Below are 21261 nucleotides of genomic sequence, written 5' to 3'. Positions count from 1 at the left end.
GTCCTTCTCTTTGTTCTTTAACGTTTTAGATTATCCAATCCAATTTGGAGTGTCCTTCTCCTATATGCTTGTTTCCATTTACTAGAAATAATCCCTTCATGCTTCTCATTTTCAGCTTTTTAACCAAGACAAAACTAATTCTTCCATTACTATGATTAGTTCCGACGTTTAGCAATATTACAACATGGAACGTCAAGTGTCACAGTTCCTTTAACGTTTCATCGCTTAGACATAATACACATCTTTCAAATAAGGTCTAAAACTTGAATAGAATACTCCAATTTCCACCAAAAAGTCTTTCCATTACCTTGACTTGTGAAAATAACTAGTTCACAACATACGACCTACGTCCTGGTCTAACAATGTTCTGAACTGTAAACATCCACCATGACCATTACGGTTTTGTGCAACATGGAGCTAAGTTATCCACCAAGCTTTTGTTGCGCTCACCTTGTAAAGTTGACATCCCTTTGAAAGTTTCCCAATGTTAAATTTACTATAGTGTTTTTCTAACACTTTCTTACGGTTCTGGTTCCTTTTGGGTTTCACACTTCCATGCATTTTTTTTTTCCCTGTCAGTATTACTTTCCATATAATCCTCATTCGCCACATAATGACCATCCTCCATTACTCAAACACCAAATCAAAATAATGTTGCTTCCTCATAGTTCTTAGTGATCTCCATTTCGCTATCCTTAGTGGCTTCCTATACCACCTATCAAACTTCATACGTTGTAGACCCAGTGTTTTTCTCTTCTTCAAATCATTTTTTTTTTTTCCGCTTAGGATAATAACCATTTTCTAAATCTCTCTCCAAAGCCCCAATATTGAATCAACCACTTTTTTTTTTCTTTTTTTTTTTTTTAACATTTTTTTTTGTCTTGACTCATCGTGCTCTACAACTACCTAAGTTGCCTCTTTACTGCTAGACGTCTGCATCAACCCACTAAAAATCTCCATTTTCACATACCCTTTCCCATTCGGGTTAAGACAACTTCACATTATAAACAGCCGATCTCCACTGTCACGACGCTTTCTTTTTTTTTTCTTTTTTTTTTTTTTAATCATCTGTAACGCTTACATACAATTCTCTGTAGAAGTCCATAATCTACATTAATGTGGTGTCCTCCCACACTGCTATTTTCCACTTCCTCCGCTACAATTCCTTTTTGTGCTCTCCAAGCACTAGAATAACCTCGACTAGTGATTTTTTTTTTTTTTTTTTTTTTTTTTTTACAATACCTCATCTTTAAACTTTGTGGTCCACCTCAAAAAAAAATGTCCTTCCACAATATTAACACCAATATTTTTTTCAAATGTCCGTTTGACTTTTATAAGCTAGTATCTCACACCTTCGTCCACGAGAACAACACGTCATTCCATGTGAGTTGAGTAATTGGTTTAGCCATACTAGCATTTCATCTACCAAACTTCCGTTTGTGATCTACTACTCCAAGAAGAATACCAAAAACTACTGACCTTAATAGCATCCTCACATTAACTTCTCCAAGTCAACTTACATTCCAGCTTTTAGAAACAATTCCCACACTCCTTCGTCTATTTAGGTTCCAATAATCCAATTAGTTGAGTAGTTTGTTTAACCTTACTGCATGTCGCACAAGTATACATTCTTGCCAAAACCATATCGACTTATATGGTGTTATCATCCATATGAGATTCCTTACCCTTTTTTCTACAGTTTTAGGGCTCCTTCCCACGTTATCTATCACCTTAATGTCGCCACACATATCTTAGGGTGTTCCGTCTCTCATAAAAAAAAACTTTACTATACTTTCCTGACTATCCTATCGAACTGAACTTCACTTGAAACTTCATACCAACTCCTTGAAACTTACAGACAAGGGCCTCAAGGTTCATTTACAAAAACCGAAAGATACAATCAAGACTCCCTAAAATAATAAACCAAACACACAATTCAATCAAAGAAATAATGCAACACTCAATTTCAATCAAATCAAACAAAGCACACAAACATAAGACATGGTTCAAGCCTTCGTCTTCTTCATCACCAACCTTCTCCACTGAAGGAAGTATCACTAGTACTCTCACACGGTATTGACACCTCACCCTTCCTCTTAAAGAAAGCATTCAACACAAACTTTTTGGCTTCATGAGCAATTGCGGTTCAGGTTCTCACACTGCTTTCGATGATTGATTATCACTCGCCACAAAATCAAGCTTAAGATTCTAATCCTACTAACTTTCACAAAATGAAAGTCAAGAACAAGTTTGTTGCTGGTGAATTCAAAATTTTTATACAAAACAAAACTCGTTTCCGGAAACTTTCTTTGAAAACATTTTTTTTTTTTAAACAAAAATCATTTTTTTGAAATCTTGACCCTCCGGGTCAGCACCGGAGTGGCCTTAACCGGCTCTGATACCAAATGTAACACCCGTACCGTCGCAAAAGACGGAACAACATGTAATCCATCCGGTCTGGCCAAAAACGTTTCTTTCTTTAAAATTCACCAACGAACAAACTTCAAACTGCAACTCTTAAACTTACTAACCTGGAGAAAAGGGGAAAAAGGGGGTGAGTAAACAAGTTTACTCAGTGAGGAGATCAAACTCTGCCCACTGGACATACAGTAATAACGTTCCAAATATAATCAACAACTATTACTTAGCATAGATTCAGAATGTTTATCAATCAAACAAACAAGCAAACATCTTATTTCTCCTCAATAACTTTCATCTTAGTTTAATCACTTCTATGGCAACTACCACATTTAAACATCTTAGTTTTACTTTCTTATAGGTTTGGCCATTATCACTTTTTCTGGCTCACAAACCCCATTCCTGGAAGACCACGGCCCATAGCTCGATTCTTCCCGTACTGCTCGTCAGCGGTTTATGACCTGCAATGAACCCGTCGGTCCATTACAGTCCAACATCCTCAAGTATCTTTTGTTTTCTCATTCTCATTCTCATTCTCATGAATGTTCATAATTATATTTATAATATGATATATACGTTAACTCATAACATCAAATCATGTAACTATTGTGCTTCACATATATCATGTTACTAACAACCTACTTACCATGCACACAAATCCACACAAACATTTTCAATCAACAAACAATTCTTGAGTCTATACCCAGCAACTATCGAAGAGTACATAAGGAAAGAGGTTACTGTTATCCGCAAATACCACCCTCACCTTAGCCATTGGATTGAATCCTTAGTCTATATCTAGCATCAACAGAAGACCCACTTCAACAACAATCCTCAAGCTGCAGCGCTTTAGATAACCCGATCAGAAATTATAACAAAAATATTAATTCATAATATTTAATCCATTTAAAAACAACCCAACCCAAAGTCTTGATTTAACTGGTTATTTTGGTGTTTTCTCAATTAAATTAATTAGACCTAAATCTAATAATTTAATCCACCATAACTTCATCTTTACGATCCCATAAACTGAGTTTGATTTAATAACCAATTCCATAAATCAAACCACCTAATTGAAGAAACCACCATCTATTACACGTAACATCAACACCACAAAAGTCAACCCACATCCTTATCAATTAAAATCCGGTTCTGTATTTTAATTACGATCCTTGGTCAAGTCCGTTAAACTTCTCGGTTCAATAATGAAGAAAACACAACAACACCAGCATGAGACAAGGTGCAACCGATCGATTACCTTTCTCGACAATTACTCTCGACAGATCTGATCGGCGGCTTGAAATCGACACGGCCATTCAAGCTTCAGCGGTTAGGTCCTCATCGCTCAACAACGCAAGAACAACAACAAATCATAAGACAGGGTCAGTAACTTCTTGTGCAAGCTACATTAGAAAATAGGGTTTCCTTACCCTTAAATATATCTCCGATGGACCACGACTGCTCCGGTGACAACGCCTGACATCTCCGGTGACACATGGAGGCGGACTAACCAGCGGTGGTGACCGACGGTGGTAAAAGCTTACGTTCTTCTAACAACGCTTCTTCTCCACGAGACTCACGACAACAACAAGGCCTCTCGATAACTTTCTTCTTGGTAACAACATCACCAACAACAAGATCATGACTTCAGATCTCCAAGGATCAAATCAAGCTGCTAGTGTGTTTTTAGGGTTAGGTTTGGGTTTCTCTTTGACGGCAAAGTGGAGAAGGAGATACATATACACCACACGACATTCCTTTTGTCGTTTTAATTGTTTTGCTTCATTTGGGCCTTTTAATGGACTGATCTTAGAAACAGAATAAACTGGCCCAACTATAAAATTGGGATGTTACAATGCTCCTAACCATTTCCATTAAAGTACGATTCCGCCTCTCAGCTACACCATTCTGCTGAGGAGTACCAGGCATTGTGTACTGTGCACAAATGCCTCTACTCTCAAGTAGCTTTGCAAATGGACCAGGACATTGTCCAGTTTCTGTGAACTTTCCATAAAACTCACTACCTCTATCAGACCTCACTACTTTCACTTTTCTATCTAATTGCCTTTCTACCTCATTAATGAATATCTCTAGGATATTCACGGACTGAGATTTTTCATGCAACAGATAAGTATAACCATAACGTGAGTAATCATCAATAAAGGTGATGAAGTATTTCTCACCGCTCCAAGATGGAGCATCAAACGGACCACATATATCAGTGTGAATTAACTCAATAACTTGAGTACTTCTTGTGGCTGGTTTCTTTGTAATGTGTTTAGTCTGCTTTCCTTTCATGCAGTCTACACACACATCTAGATCACTAAAATCCAAGTGAGGAAGAATTTCATTCTTTACCAACCTCATAATTCTTTCCTTGGAAATGTGACATAGTCTTTGATGCCACAAGAAAGCTGAACTTTCATTAGATGCACTACGCTTAATGCCTTGACTTTCAATATTAAACAAAGATTCAGAAAACTTTATATCAAGATTGAAACGAAAAAGTGAATCAAACAAAGTACCACTTCCATTAAGGTAATCATTTCGGTACAATGAGAAAACACCGTGTCCAATCTTAAAAACAAAACCTAAATTATCCAACCTACTAACAGAAACAAGATTTCTAGCACACTCAGGTACATAGAGACACCCTTCAAGATCTACATGACATCCAATGTCCAGGATCAACTTATAAGTCCCAATGCCTTCAATTTGTGCCTTCATTCTGTTTCCCATGAAAAAGAATTGTTCAGGTCCTCTTATGGGTTGAATCGAACTGAATCCCTGTTTAATAGGAGACAATGAGTAGTAGCACCAGTATCTAACCACCAAGTATTTTTAGGCACTTCAACAAGGTTCAATTTAGAGCAAACATAAATATTTTGCGTACCTTTCTTTTCGAACTATGCCTTTCTTTTCGGACAGTCTTTCATGAAGTGTCCCATTTTCTTGCAAAAGAAACACTTCATTTCCTTCTAGATTTGACTTTTGAGGCTTTTCATGAAAGCTTTATCCTTCATCTTGTCCTTCAGAAGGAAAGGAAGTGTCCGAAAAGCTTTATCCTTCATCTTGTCTTTCATGAAAGCTTGTGGATTCTTCCAAACATGATTCTACCAAGCAAACAGCGGCTTCGTTGTGTAGAATCACGTTTGGATTCAAGAACCACCAAAATCCAAACAGCATTGATTCTTGAATCCAAACGTGATTCTACACAATGAACCATCGAACTCATCTCCGCCAATTGATCGTAAAACTCAATAGCTGAAGCCGCTGTTTGCTCTGCCGCTGGTAGCTCTCTAATCAGTGAATCTTGCTGTATCTCTATCTCCGATCCTCTCATTCTTCAATTTGGTAAAATCCCCAATTTCATCAAACCCTAAATCTTCACTTGCGATAACTCCGATCACAGTCACGACGCACCAATTGATAAGTTTGAAGGTAAGAACTCTTCTCTCTTATCTCTTCTCAAATCCACAATACAATCTCAAAACCCTACTTGATAAGCTTGGAGTTACAGTTCTCCAATCTCATCACCTAAGAACAGAGCCATACGCTCTAACAACACATTTGATCACGCAGGATGTTGTTTACAATACTAATCATCTCTATTTATACTCTACATTGTTCTCATTCTTCTTTTTAACTCCTCACATGTGCCTCTCATGTGCTTATCAGTACTATGTTAACTCCGAAGAAACCAGTTCAATGCTCAAAGACATGCCAAAACTTTCTTCCATTAGTTATGCGATTTAACCGAAGCAAATATTCAGTATCAGGGAATCAGTACACATGACTACATAGTTGCACTTAGAGATCAAGAGCAAGAACTAAAAGCTGGAGGTGGTCAAGAGGTTCATCCTTGGGCTGCGGTTGTGAACGTGTCTGCTGCTGTCGATATGAACGTGGTTGCTGCTATTGTGATTGTTATTGCTGCGTTTGTGACTGTGTTGTGCTGCTTTTGTGACTGTGTTGTTGCTGCTGCTGCGGTGGAGGTAGCGATTGGCGAGGAGGTTCAACAGCAAAAGGTGAACCTGAAAAATCAAAAATAATTTGTGACTATTGTTGTTGCGGTGGAGGCTGCTTTTCCAGTTAAAGAACAGAGGACATAGCTTCAGCCTCTTGATCCGGTTAATGAATATATATGTGTTGTTACGTTCTTAAGAAGATGCAAATGTTGTTATATTTTTAAGAAACAAAAATATATATTTGAGATGTAAAATATGTTAAAATCACCTAAAATTTTACAATCAAATCTCATAGAATCACATTTCATTTCTTTTTTAAAAATATAAAAACACTAAAATACAATGAAATCTCCTAAAACTCACCTAAATCTTCTAAAATCTTAAAATGTTAAAATCCTACCAAATCTTTTTAAAACTAAGTTGAATACCCCCTCTTAATGATGCTAAATTATAATTTTATAATTAATCAAATCACATATTAATCAAATAAACTTGTTACCTTTGGGTATACAAATTATTGACTATATTGAAAATGATTAATTCTTTTCATATTATTAACTATATATTCATTTTTATGTCACTGGAACAGTATTAAACATGTCTTGTGTTACCTACAAGGGACGACAGATTTGGGTTTATTTTATACTAACCATAACAAAGAAGGTTTAGTTGGTTTTGTTGATGCAGGTTATCTGTCCGATCCACATAATGCTAGGTCTCAAACTGGCTATGTATTTACGCACGGTGGTACAACAATTTCTTGGCGTTCTATGAAGCAGACTATTGCGGCCACATCATCTAACCATGCAGAGATTTTAGAAATGCATGAAGCTAGTCGAGAGTGCGTATGGTTGAGGTCGATGACTCAATATATCAGAACGGACTGCGGTATGGTCGATGATAAGGAACCAATCGTGATTTATGAAGACAATACGACTTGCATCGCACAGCTTAAGGAAGGCTACATTAAGGGAGATCGGACGAAGCATATATTACCCAAGTTCTTCTTCACACACGAATTACAGAGGGCCGGAGAAGTTCAAGTGGTACAAGTTCAGTCTTGCGACAACTCAGCCGATCTCTTCACCAAATCTTTACCGGCATCAGCATTCAAGAAGCTCACGCATAAGATTGGAATGCGGAGGCTTAAGGACTTTCAGTGATGCTTAGAACAGGGGGAGCAATGCGTGATGTACTCTTTTCCCTTCACCATGGTTTTGTCCCATTGGGTTTTTCTGGTAAGGTTTTAATGAGGCAGCACCCCCAACCGTATTGTACTGATCCCTTAGCATCGGCACGGTTATGTCATCCAAGGGGGAGTGTTGTAAAACACTTGGAGTGGACTTCCATAACCGGCCCATTACTTATCCTATTGTGTAAGGCCCATCGGCCATGTGTAAGGTCCATCGGCCATAACCTATTCAGTTTAGGATTTAGGTTTTGCCTTCTACTATATAATGTACATGTTCTATGAGTTAATAAGAAGAAGAAGAGAATTTCCACCTTTGAGTTCTCTAGTTTTATAACACAGTTTCATTTTTGTTTATACCATTAAACCACGTTTGAATAAATTCAGGAGAAAATAATATAATTGTTAAACCGGTGACAAAGATAACAAAAGGCAAAACACAAATCAAACCAAACAAGACCAAAGTAAAATAAAATCAAAAAACAAACCAAATTAATTGATTTTGGCGGTATTCTCAAAACTCCAGCTCCAAATGTCGTGACGCTCGATGCCACGACCCATCGAACCGGCGAAACCGGTATACATTGACTCAAGAACAACCTCCGAGAGATCAACTTGTGTTTCCATCAATGCCCTCTTTGGTTTCTTTAAATGTGCAGGTGCAAGCATAACAGTGACTTTACTGTTCCTGTACTTGATCCAAGCCTTGTAGTTATCTCCACTACTAAGCTTCACTTCCTTAAACGACCATTCACTCTTCCCTCCAGTTCTTGTCTGAACCCAATACCCAGTTTCTCAGAAACCATTGAGTTAACAGAGTTGATATTAATACCAACATGATTATCATTAATATCGCCAAAACGTTTTTCTTGGAAGACATCAAACTCGATGACAAAGAGATGGTTATTAGGGCTGCCATTGGTCGTGCGGTTAACTAGACCGAGGAAGCCACGGGTTGAGTCATTGTCGTAGTTCACGGTTGGGACAACGATGAAGGCAAGACCATGACCAGGGTTAGGGTTTGACCGGCCAGGAGTGATGGAGAATGTGAAAGATGTTTTGAAAGAGTAAACAGAGGAAGAAGTGTTATTGGATGGTTTGAATGGGATTGGATCTGTTTATAGGCCTTGACCGTGTGAGAATGGAATATTGTCATGGGTCATGGAGAGAGCTCTGGACCGGCGCATGCCATCGGTTGCTGGTCCTAGCTCGGCGTATCCAATGAAGACTAGATTTGTTCCGTCGAAATGGTTGAAGTTGAATTTGACGGCGGAAATGGTTTCAGAGCTTAACAAAGCTATGAACAGAGCGATAAAACATAATTTTTGCATTTGCATTATGAGTTTTGTGTACTTGTGTTTGATTTTGGTATATTATGGTAAGGGAAGGTTGTGTGTATTATATATATAGGGTGGCAAGAGCCATCCACTTTGACTTTTCAAACATTTAGTACTAGTGGTCAATTTAGATAACGCCAACTCGGACACATACAAAGACTCATTAATTTTATTTCTAGTTGATTATTCTGTTTAGCACTAAAATGTTTATTTAGTAGGGGTTTCAATCATGTCCAACACACATCAGGTTATCTCCAGCAAGGTTCTAAGAGCATGGACATACCCCATAGAGGATCTAAAGAATTAAAAAAATTAAAAGATGAGAAAAATGTGGAAAGATGAGAGAAACGTATATCTGCCCAGAACAAATAAGACATTGGATCTCCTGCTGTCTTCTTTTTATTGGTTAGATAAATTAAAAAAATAATTAAATAATTAAATTAAATTAAAATATTATTAATGAAATCTTTTGACATCCAAATGGGTGTATAAGCGATGAGATTGCCCTAAGAGAGGTTTTAGTGGAGAAGAAAAAAAAAATCAGATTAAACAAAAAAAATGCAAGAGAGCCTCTTATATTGCATACTCGTTTATGTGCTAAGAGGCGGTATGTGTCAAGTGCTTGTTGGCCAAGCAAAAAAATAGAAGAAGGAAAAAAAAATTGTTTCGGCAGAACAAAGTTTTTTCTTTCTTTCATCTCTCACTCTCTCGGTCTCTCTCTCGCAGTTTCTCTCTCGATCGAAGTCCATTATTGATAAAAGGAAGGAGAAGGATATGTTTATGCTATGGAATCAAAGGCGATTGGGTTAGAGGAGATCCGAATCGGAGGAGATTTAATTTGTGGAGGCGAATCGGAGAAAATTTAATTGACTCCGAGATATTTGAGTTTGAAGTCGATTCATTCGGATGAGGTTGAAGCAATTGGAATATGAGGGTAAGTTTCTCTGTTTAGTAGGATGAATTCGCGATAAGTTAGGAGGGATTAGGGTTGTTTGGATTTTTGTTGGTAAATTTGGGTTTAGGGTTGGTTGTTCGAAATTTTAGGGTTCTTGCTTGTTCATGCCCAGAGTTCGAAATCGGATAGAAGTAGTGTTTAGGGTTCTTGCTATATGATTGAGAAACTGATCATGCGGTATTTTGATATATGTGATTGCTGATTTGTGTTGTTTTAATCATAGGATCAAGTCGTTGTTTATCAGTAGTGATGTTTTGTCTGATTTGTAATTGTATATATGTATCAGTTGGTCCGACATCAGTATCCGACAGATGAGAAGCCTTGACGCCATGCCTTGAATGTATGTTCAGATTCAAACCTTGTCACTTTACATGTTTCTCTTACTCTGATATATTAGTAGAGAAATATATGTTTCTCTTACTCTGATACTTGACATGTTTTATTTTTCTTACATTAACATTGTTCCATCTGTTTTGACATGTCACTTTCTTGTAGGTGCGTGTTGGCTTTGGAAGATACATAACACAAGGAGCCAAGTGAAGTGGACAAATCCAAGTGAGGCGCTTGCTGAGCCAAGTGTGTCGAGTCAGTCATGATGAATGCTTGTTGTTTGTTGGTTGTGGTAAATAGCATTAGTACTTGATTAGGGTCTAGGGAAGTCGACATCAGAATTATTGTGTGATGGTTTAGTGTTTGTTGGTTGTTGTTAAGTGATAAATGTGTGGTTGTTGTGGAACTTAAATTTGAAAACATAAAGCCACTAGTTTAAAAAGTAAACTACTCACAAAGATTTTTAATAAAACCGTAAAACACATAACACAAAAAAACATAATACAAAACCTTCTTTCCTTGATAGTAAAACACAATCCACAAAACATTAACACCAATCACAAAACACAAAACCTTAACCCTTCCTTCTCCTTCTAACACACATACGAAGCAGCAGCTATAGATTCAGAGGACTCCGGATTGAATCCATTTCGTTTCTCTCCTGGCTTCTTCGATCTCCTCAAAAGTCAACATGATACCCGCACAAGCATTGACTCTCCCTATGAGAGTCAATGTTCTGACGTCCCACCTGCAGCTGCATCACCTGTTGGTAACCGCCGAGCAAGGCATGCTTGGTTATCAGCAGATGATGTGATGCTTGTTAGTGCTTGGCTAAACACGAGTAAGGACCCAACTACATCAAACGAGCAGAGACGTGGAGCCTTTTGGGGAAGGATTGCTGATTAAGAATCTACATGTTCGAATGTTGTTGGTCGACCAAAGAGAGAGTCAAGTCATTATAAACAGCGGTGGGGTAAGATCAACGACATTGTGTGCAAGTTAGTTGGCTGCTATGAAGCTGCGACAAGGGAGAAATCTAGTGGGCAGAATGAAGATGACGTTATGAAGCTAGCACACCAGATTTTCTTCAATGATCAAAACGTCAAATTCACCTTAGAGCATGCATGGCGAGAGCTTAGATATGATCAGAAGTGGTGTGCTTCCACATCTCCTAAAGGGAATGGAGTCAATAGGACACGGGTGTGTGAGGATGGTTCTGCCTCCGAAGCTCCCATTGATGTCGAGGATGAACCTATGCATCGTCCTACTGGTGTTAAGGTTGCGAAGGTGTTGAGAGGAAAGGGTAAGAAACACATCAACACTAAAGCGGATGTAGAGGGAGATGCTAAAGCTTTGTTGGAGTTTCAGATGCAAGAGGTAAGGAGGATGTATGAGATGAAGCAAAAAGACTTCGCTTTGAAAGAGATGGAGTTCGCTATGAAAGAGAAGCATAGCAAGCATGTGATGCTTGAAAATCTTATTGCAAACAAAGATTCACTTACTGAATCGGAAAAAGCTTTGAAAGACAAACTAATTGATGACATGTTGTCATCAGTTTGAATCGTTTTAGATGTTGTCTTATGTAGTATGTTTCATGTACTCGGTCATTGTAATCGTGAAGTCTTGTAATCGGTTTTAGTTTGTTCCTTATTTGGTTTAACTAATGTACTTGGTTTAGTTTGTTTCCAAATATAATCGGCTTGAATTACTTATTTAGTGTTGACATGTTCCTTATTAATTGTACTTGTGTTTTTTGGTATCAAGAATTAACTGTTTGGTGTTGTGTATACGGTTTCAGGATAAAAGACAAGGATGGTGACTATTGATCTTGACCACACAAGAGATTGACGTGAGCTTCACTGTGAAAACCCGTCCCGCAGTCCCCACTAGCCCCTGCTAGCTGCCCCAACGGACCGTCCGTGGACCCTGCTAGCCCCCCCCGCTAGCCTTCCCAACGGACCACAAGCTGGTCCTGCAGGGCATCGATCCTAACCCATCACTGTGGGTATCCAAATCCACTAGTAGGTTATTGGTGCACCAGGCGTTCCTCGAACCCTGGTCCCCACCCTTTAACAACCTTCCCACAGGACAATTGGTGACAGCTTGTCCTGTGGGAAGGTTGTTAAAGGGTGGGGACCAGGGTTCGAATAACGCCTGGCGCACCAATAACCTACTGTAGATTTGGATGATTAGTTCCATTTGCCACGGTGAGGGGTTAGGATCGATGCCCTGCAGGGCCAGCTTTGGGCCTATGGGAGCAAGCTAGCGGGGGGCTAGTAGGGTCCACAGGACGGGTTGTCACATTCACCCTACACAAGAGTATCCTGTGAGCTTCACCCACCACACAAGCGTCTCTCGTGAGCTAAACCACACCACAAGTGTCTCCCGTGATCAAACAGCTCTATAGTACACCACAAGATGTCGAATCTTTAATTGTAATATAGTACCAATTATTTGTTTTTTTTGTGACATACACCACAAGTTTGTACAAGTCCAGTTTTTGGTTTTTTATCTCACCAAACCACAAATTTCTTAGGCAAACCACACCACAAAATACACCAGTACAACTCTATAAAACGAAGAGGTGACCAAATCAAACACTCACCAATTCACAAAAAAATCGTACACTCTCTATCTTATCAAACACTCACCCTACTCCAAATTCACAAAAACATTCTCTATCTTTTCTTTCACTTTTCTCCTAAAATGGCATCTTCTTCACACAATAATTTTGATAACACCATTGATGAAACCATAAATCAAGTTTGTGACCAAATTTTCAATCAAGTTTGGCAATCTCTTCTCACTCCACCTGTTCAACATCAACAACCACCCAAACCAAAGAAGAAGCGAAATTACATTGAAAGAAATCGTGAAGTCGGCCATGCCCACTTGTGGAACGATTATTTCAGTGAATATGCAACATACCCTCCTAAAATGTTCTGACGCCAATTTAGAATGAACAAGCCCTTATTCATGTGTATCGTTGAGCGACTAGGAACTGAAATTCCATTCTTTCAACAACGAAGAGATGCTACAGGAAGGTTGGGGCTTTCAGCACTACAAAAGTGTAGAGCAGCAATTCGTATGATGGCATATGGTTCGGCAGCTGATGCGGTTGACGAATACCTCCGACTTGCTGAAACCACAGCGTTCTCATGCTTGGATCATTTTTTTGATGCCATCATAAATTGTTTTGGAGATGAGTACTTACGAAGACCGACACCAGAAGATCTTCAACGTCTACTCGATATTGGAGAGTTCCGCAGATTTCCGAGGATGATAGGAAGAACTGATTGTATGCATTGGGAGTGGAAGAATTGTCCAACCGCAAGGAAAGGTCAATATACACGTGGTTCTGGCAAGCCGACAATCGTTTTAGAGGCTGTAGCATCACAAGATCTCTGGATCTGGCATGCTTTTTTCGGACCTCCAGGTACATTAAACGATATAAATATTCTTGATTGTTCTCCCGTTTTTGATGATATTTTAAACGGTCGAGCTCCAAAGTTAAATACAGTGTCAACGGACACCAGTACAAGTTGGCTTATTATCTCACACATAGTATTTATCCAAAATTGTCTACTTTTATCCAATCTATTCCACTACCGCAAACTCCAAAAGACTCTTTCTTTGCTACACATCAAGAAGCTGCACGTAAAGATGTCGAGCGTACTTTTGGAGTTTTGCAGGCTCGATTTGCCATAGTCAAAAATACGGCTCTTCTTTGGCATAAGAATAAAATTGGAAATATAATGATAGCGTGTATCATACTGCACAATATGATCGTAGAAGACGAACGAGATGGATACACTCTGTTTGATCCATCCGAATTCACACACATGGAGTCCAACCGAACTTTAGAAGTGGACTTCACCGTACCAACAACCATGCCTTCATGTGTCTCCACTATGATGAACATTCGTTTGAGTGTTCGTGATCGAGATAAACATAAACAGTTACAAGATGATTTGGTTGAGAATATTTGGGCAAAATTTGGAGAATACCATTAAGCATTTCTTTTTTTTATGAATTTTACTTCTCTTTTATTATGTTTTAATGTTTCCTATGTTTATAATTTTATGAAATGCAATAATTTTATAAACATATATCTCAAATGCAATAATTTCATATTCTAATTTATTTTTTTTATTTTCAAAAAAATAAATAAATTAAGAGATTCAAAATAAGAACCCACCATTGGAGGGGAATCTTCTAATTAACAATCCCAAAGTTCTTTATCTACTCAAAACAAAAAATATATTAATAAACAATTTTAAGAGGCCCTAAAATATATCCCCCATTGGGGTTTCCCTCAGTTTTAACATAATGCCGGTGGTGCAACTATGAACTACCACTAACATGCATCCTCCAAAACAAACGAAACGATTATTCTTGACTTCGCTTGTATGTGTTTGGAAGGTTATCTCAACATGATTTGTTTTGCCGTCAGCGGTGGTGGGTTCTCCCTCATTGGACATAGTCGTGGATCCGGATCTGATGGAGGAGAAGCTCCGTAGTCGAGATCTGGTTTGAAGACGCCGGAGAGTAGCATCGGAGTTTCTCGTGGTTCACTCCTCAAGAAGGACTTTGTGGCTATGGCGGAAGTCGGTGAAGGAGAGGTGGTGGTAGCGTTGTTCGTCTCGACGGTTAATGGTAGGTTTTTCTTTAGATCTTAGATGGCTGTTGTGGGTTCTGGTTGCAGAGGGTTGAAGTGAGCCATCGGTCTCTGTAACTGTCGTGATTTGTGTCCGTCGGACCGGTTTGAACAGATCCTGCTCATGGGAGTTCGGAGCCGCCAGATCTGAGAGAAAGGGGATAGATCCGATGTTTTCAGATTGCTAAGTTAGGATCTGTCAACGCATAGCCGGGCTGTCGGAGAGGTTGGCATTCCGGGAGGTTTGTAGTGGGTTGGTGGCTCGTCAGAGAAGGACCTTTGACGGAAACCGGAATCTTCTGTCTTTGGTTTCTGATCCTTCGATGTCGCCGCAAAACCGTGAACCTTGATTCCGCCGGAATTAGTGCTCTGGCTCTTTGCTTCCCGGTCACATACCTTTAGATTTTGAGCTTTATAGTTTCAGCAGGTTCCGAGCTTTTTTCACTTTCCGGCATGTTTTCCGTTCTCCTTGTTTTGCAACTGGATCTTCGATGTATTGTTTCTTGGTCCAGCCCATTAAGGGATGAATAAAGTATATATAGAAAAAAAAAAATAGGTTATCTCAACATGTTTACATATATATATATGACGAAGTGGTCTAAGTCTAACTACCTCCTACAGTATCTTTAGTCTCCTCCCATACGGAGTTCGTCCAAGACAAGCTTTATTAAATAATGACATGGATGATATGGATGAATTAGCATTAGTCTTATTCACTTCCAATCGTTTTTTTTTTGGCATTTTTAATGGGCTTTTATTGTTTATCTCTTCGAATACTTTTTGGTTTCTATTTATTGCTTATCTCTTATAAACAAATCTACGTAGTATCCGTTTGAGCCTGACCGAACTGTATCTATCGGTTTGTTTGTTTGCTTGCGTTTGTTTTTGTTACTTGATTGTGAATGTGATAACTAAATAATACTCCCTCGGTTTCAAAATATAAGATGTTTTAGCCAAAGCACGCATAATAAAAAATGTTTACTTTTAAAAAGTTTAACCAATCAGAAACAAAACTATATAAAATAAATTATAAAAAATATAAAATTAGTCTAAAAGTTGCCTCAAAAATTGAAAACACCTTATATTGTGAAACAAACAAAAACCTTTAAAACATCTTATATTATGAAACGGAGGGAATACTATCCAAGGTCCACTTAATTATTCTTACAACGAGAAAATGTTAGTTAAAACTGAAAACTACTAAAAATGACTAACATAAAAATTAGGAGATACTACTAAATCAGGAATTAAACGTCGTTGATTTTTTTTTAGTAACCTGACAACGGTAATTCATGACAATGTCGGTAAAGCCATAAAATTGAGCATTTATTTCACTTCAACTATCGCAAGCTAAAGTCACGACAGATAGTAAACCAGAAATAAACCAAAAGAAAACCGATGATCTCGAACCAAATCGAACCGGGTTTTTTCTTCAGTTCTGGAAAGCCCAGTCCCAAATCTCGTGACGTTGGACACCACGTCCCATCGAACCGGCGAAACCGATATACATTACCTCGTGAACCACATTGGAAAGGTCGAATTTTGCTTCGATCAAAGGCCGGTTCGGTTTCTTCAAATGCGCCAAACCAATGGTAACGGAGATGACTTTGTAATTGTTGTTGTACTCAATCCAAGCCCTGTACCTATCTCCACTACTCAGCTTCAAGTCCTTAAACAACCAACCGTTTCTTGTCATAACCCAATAACCGGATTTGACCGAAACCACCGACTCAACCGAGTTAATGTCGATTCCGACATGGTTATCGTTCATGTCACCAAGGTTCTTGTCCTGAAAGACATCAAACTCGACAGCAAAGAGGTGGTTATTAGGATTACCGTTGCTGGTTCGGTTCACAAGACTGAGGTAGCCTAAACCAGAACCGTCGTGTTGGTTAGCGGGTACGACGATGAAGGCGAGGCCGTGACCTGGACTAGGGTTTGATTGAGGAGTAATGGAGAAAGTGAAAGAGGTTTTGAAAGGGTAAAGAGACGTAGCGTTAGGCTTGAAAGTGACTGGACTGATGTGAATAGCTCGGCCGTGTGAGAAAGGGAGGTTATCTCGTGTCAATGTGATGGCTCCAGAGCTGTTCGGACCATACTCAGCGTCTCCATGGAATGATATTAGACCGGTGCCATTACCACCAAAAGAATTGAATTTGAAATTGTAAGCAGTGGTGGTGGACTGAGAGGTGAAGAAGACAGCTATGAACAGAGTGGAGAAACAGAGCATTTGGTTCTTCATTTTTTTTTTGCTCTGTGTTTGGGAACTTTGAGGAGTGAAACTGTGAAAGTGATCAACTTTATAAAAGGCGATTAGAGGGTGAAGATATCGAGAAAGGTTTTTGGCTTTGTGTTAAAATAATGGACATTGAGAAAGAAAAAAAGAGACAAGGAATTGGAATTATGGCGTTACATGACAAATTCTACTTCTGAAAGCGCACAAAAACGTTTCTTCTTTTTTCTTATTTTTCTGTGGCCACGATGCTGCAAACAAGACTTTATGAGTGGTGGTGGCCAAATGGAAAAAAAGAAAAACAAGTTCCAAAATTTTCCTCTCCACTATAATTGAACCAAAACATCAATGACAAAATAAATGACTAGTACGATGAGGTTAGTCCGTCGCTTCCCCTAACACTATTCTCATTCATTCATATAATCAAAACTTAACATATTTCATTCAGTTATGCCAAAATTATTTTTTAAAAAGATTTTTTATATACTAATTGAATTTTGTATTCATTAACAGTTAATTTCTCTATTTGTAGAGTAACATAAAAATTAATCAAGAAAAAGGAAAGAGAGTGAGGAGAGAGGTTCTTTGTTCACAAGTAAGAACAGATGAGTTCGGAGTTCCTATTGTTTGTTCAAAAAAAAAAGTTCTTATTAAGAACCCCATATGCCACTTGTCTGAACATAATTAATTCAGTCTTCATCACTTGTAATTTTTTTAAAATAAGAAGATTAAACCAAAATAATATTATAATATTATTGCCATTGGAGATGCTCTAATTCTCTATAATATTTAGTATAATATTTAAATTATAATTATAGTGCAATTGATATCTCTTATACTATTTTATAGATTAATATAAAATATAGTTTTAAAAATTATTATGCTATATGATAATTTTTCCCCTTTAGACATGATAGATGATGAAACTTTTTACAAAACAAGGGATTTGCCCACCACTCCCAGTTCCCTGATACGAATATACCTCTCTTTATATTTGAGAAACTAATTTGATTTTGTTTAGTTAGTTTGTATTCAAGTTATGGGTTCGATCATGAAAAGTATTATTCTTTACACAAACGATTCAAGTAATGTCTTATCCTCCATACGCATAACCACATCATAGACATTCATGGACCCTTATTCGAGTATAATTTAGGATAAACATACAAGAATAAGAATTCCTAAGAAAGACTTTACCACCCTTAACTATGCAAAAACCCATGAAGCAGAATTCAAAGAAAAGAATGATCAAAAGAAAATTGGACAACCAACAAAAATGCAAGAACTATATGTTTACCAAACATATTTTATTGTTTCATGTTAAGAAATAATCTAACAAACTCTTATAATGTTCTTGAATAGTAAGAAACAGAGAAGTGATTAATAAAACATAATACCTTTTGTAGACACAAAGAGCAGAGACTCATCATGCCACCACATGCCTATAGTGGCGATGATAAAACTGTATGTAAAACAAAAAAAATAGCTAACAGAGAAATCAAGCTAAGATGTTACACTTTCTAAACGGATACACTAGTGATTCAAAGGAGCTCAAAGCTCCATCAAGTGGTAAGATTAAGTGGCTAAAGAATAGACACTAGTGCCATAACACAGATATTTACAATCAATGTATTGTAAACAAATCAAGACAATGAGTATACTTGTAGAATGCTAGGACAATAATAATCAGTGTACGATGCACAATTTGAGAAGGTCATTTTGTATGTTTGAGCCAATCACCCAGACTAAGAGCATGGCACAAAAACATATACAAGCAAGAGATTTAATGATACATACATGCACAAAAGCATAGATATAATAAGTATAAAGTTAAGTCAAAATACCACAATAAATATTCTGAGAATCAAAACGCAAAAGTTACAGATGCATCATCCAAAGACAATCTTACAACTAACCAAAATGCAAGAACTATGATCACCATACATCTTATAATGCAACACAAAGCAAAAAAAAAAAGTTACAGACACTGGTAATTGACAAAACCAAAGTTGAAATCCGAAGTGTCTATTTCAAACAAACAGACAACATTAAATATTCCTTTCTTAAAAAGATTACAGAGAGAATTCACAAAATGAAATAGACAAGATACATATACATTGATAGTAGCGTCGTTTCATAAAAACGTAACAGAACATGATTCTTACAGTCTTATACAATGTTCTATAATACTAACTCAATGCACTACTTTGCCGAATGAAAAACTAAAAAAATCGACTTTGAATATTTATATATGTGTACTAGAAGAACTTTCAAGTCTAACAACTAATATAGCAAACTACGGTTCCTAGAAGCGATACAAAATATTAGACATAGAATACAATTAGTCAACCTAAAGAGCAGAGAATATCATAGCAGTTCTATGCCTAGTATGATGATCATAAGATTGTACTAAATTTTGATTTTGAAATCAATCATCGAAAAGTGTTATTAAAACAAAAAAGCATTGTAGGAAAATCAAGAAAGATCCATTACACATTCTAGTAATTCAATAGATTCCAAGCTCCAGCAACTTAATAAGACTAAGATTAGACTCTAGTACCATAAGATAGATATTTTCAATCATTTTATATATATATAGTAAAGACTCAAGCAACATGTACAATCTGTAGATTTTAACACTGTAATCATCAGTTAATGATGCAGTATACCGAGATATCAATCAACAAGGGTTTAAACTTTAAAGGATAACGCAAAACATATACATTTGAGATTCACGAAAACTACTACAAGATGCATACACTTCATAGAATGAGAAACCTTATGTTACATAGAAGTACCAAAACAGAGATAATAAGTATTTTATACACAATGTAATATTCCAAAATAAAATCTACCTTTTATCGTAGACAACAGAAAATACTACCATTATACACATATGATGCAGACATTTAAAATGTCATTGACAACAGTAGAATAATCATCAAGGGTTTTAACTTTTAAGCATAACACAAGCGACTAAAATAGAGAACCTATGATACTTACAAGCACCAAAACAGAGATAAGCATATACCTGAAGAAATCAAAATTGTATCATAATTACAATCAAAACAGAAATAATCTAACAAACTCTTACAATGTTCTAAAAATAGAATAGTAAGAAACATAGAAGTAATTAATGCCACATGCATATAGTGGGGATGATATAACTGTATGCATCTTGTACAAAACTGAATCAATTACAAAATTGTATTATTAAACAAAAACGTAACTAACAGAGAAATCAAGCTAAAGATTCGTTGCACTTTCTAAATGGATACACTAGTGATTCAATGGAACTCAACACAGATATTTACAATCAATGTATCGTAAACAAATGAAGGCAATGAGTATACTTGGAGAATGTAGGACAATAATAATCAGTGTATGATGCACAATTTGAGAATTTCATTTTGTTTGTTTGAGCCAATCACCAAGAGTTTAGAGCATGACGCAAAAGACAAAATACATTCATAAAACAAGAGAACTTATGATACACACATGCACCAAAGCAAAGATAAAATTAACTCTTTTTCAACAGAATTCCAGAATATCATTTCATATGTTTGGAATATTCATACTAACCATACGACATTGATGATGGTTTCTTACTTGGGGTATATTTTAGGATAAACATACAAGAATAAATATTTCCCAAAAAAGTTAAGACAATTTACCACAGTAAATATTCTGAGAATCAAAAGGTAAAAAGTCACAAAGGTATCATCCAAAGACAACTAACCAAAATGCAAAAACTATGATCACCAGACATCTTATAATGTAAGACAAAGCAAAAAGAATTACAGAGGACACTGGTAATTAACAAAACCAAGATTGAAAATCGAAGTGTCTATTTCAAACAAACATATCCCTTTCTTAAAAGATTCTAGATGGAATTAAAAAAATGAAATAGACAAGAACATACACATTAAAGATAGCTTCGTTTCTTAGAAACGTAAAGAACATGACTCTTATAGTCTTATACAATGTTCTATCATACTAACTCATTGCGCTACTTTGCTGTATGACAAACTAAAAACTCGACTTTGACCATATCTATATGACTATATGTGTACTAGAAGAACTTTCAAGTCTAACAACTAATATTAGTAAACTATGGTTTCTAGAACCGATACAAAAAGATTAGACACAGAACACAATTAGTGTACTAAATTCT

General features: G+C 37.0%; 2 protein-coding genes, 1 long non-coding RNA gene and 2 pseudogenes across 3 annotated transcripts; 2 read left to right on the top strand and 3 right to left on the bottom strand.

The window, feature by feature from the left end:
* Window positions 1–2397: 2397 nt before the first annotated feature.
* Window positions 2398–4121, bottom strand: LOC104742813 (uncharacterized). Its single transcript, XR_760573.3, has 3 exons — window positions 3677–4121; window positions 3185–3257; window positions 2398–2531 (listed from the first exon to the last, which is right to left on the bottom strand). It is a non-coding gene; the product is annotated as an uncharacterized LOC104742813 (long non-coding RNA).
* A 3946-nt stretch (window positions 4122–8067) lies between these two features.
* On the bottom strand, window positions 8068–8962 carry LOC104742812 (lectin-like protein At1g53080; annotated as a pseudogene).
* Window positions 8963–11259: 2297 nt separating this feature from the next.
* On the top strand, window positions 11260–11757 carry LOC147928912 (glutathione S-transferase T2-like). The gene has a single exon (XM_087486317.1). The coding sequence runs from the start codon at window positions 11260–11262 to the stop codon at window positions 11755–11757; it is 498 nt and encodes a 165-aa protein (XP_087342443.1).
* A 1642-nt stretch (window positions 11758–13399) lies between these two features.
* LOC104744113 (uncharacterized) lies at window positions 13400–14210 on the top strand (annotated as a pseudogene).
* A 1882-nt stretch (window positions 14211–16092) lies between these two features.
* On the bottom strand, window positions 16093–17412 carry LOC104742811 (lectin-like protein At1g53070). Its single transcript, XM_010463864.3, has one exon. The coding sequence runs from the start codon at window positions 17094–17096 to the stop codon at window positions 16287–16289; it is 810 nt and encodes a 269-aa protein (XP_010462166.2). The 5' UTR covers window positions 17097–17412; the 3' UTR covers window positions 16093–16286.
* Between the last annotated feature and the right edge of the window lie 3849 nt (window positions 17413–21261).

This window comes from Camelina sativa, chromosome 14, assembly GCF_030686135.1.
Source record: "Camelina sativa cultivar CO46 ecotype springtype chromosome 14, ASM3068613v1".
NCBI lineage: Eukaryota > Viridiplantae > Streptophyta > Magnoliopsida > Brassicales > Brassicaceae > Camelina > Camelina sativa.
Note: the sequence above shows the minus strand (reverse complement) of the source record. Positions and strands in the feature narration are given on the sequence as shown.

Excerpts from the sequence above, each read along its gene's own strand:
- LOC147928912 (XM_087486317.1), top strand. The coding sequence starts at position 11,260 with ATGAAGCTAGCACACCAGATTTTCTTCAATGATCAAAACGTCAAATTC.
- LOC104742811 (XM_010463864.3), bottom strand. The coding sequence starts at position 17,096 with ATGAAGAACCAAATGCTCTGTTTCTCCACTCTGTTCATAGCTGTCTTC.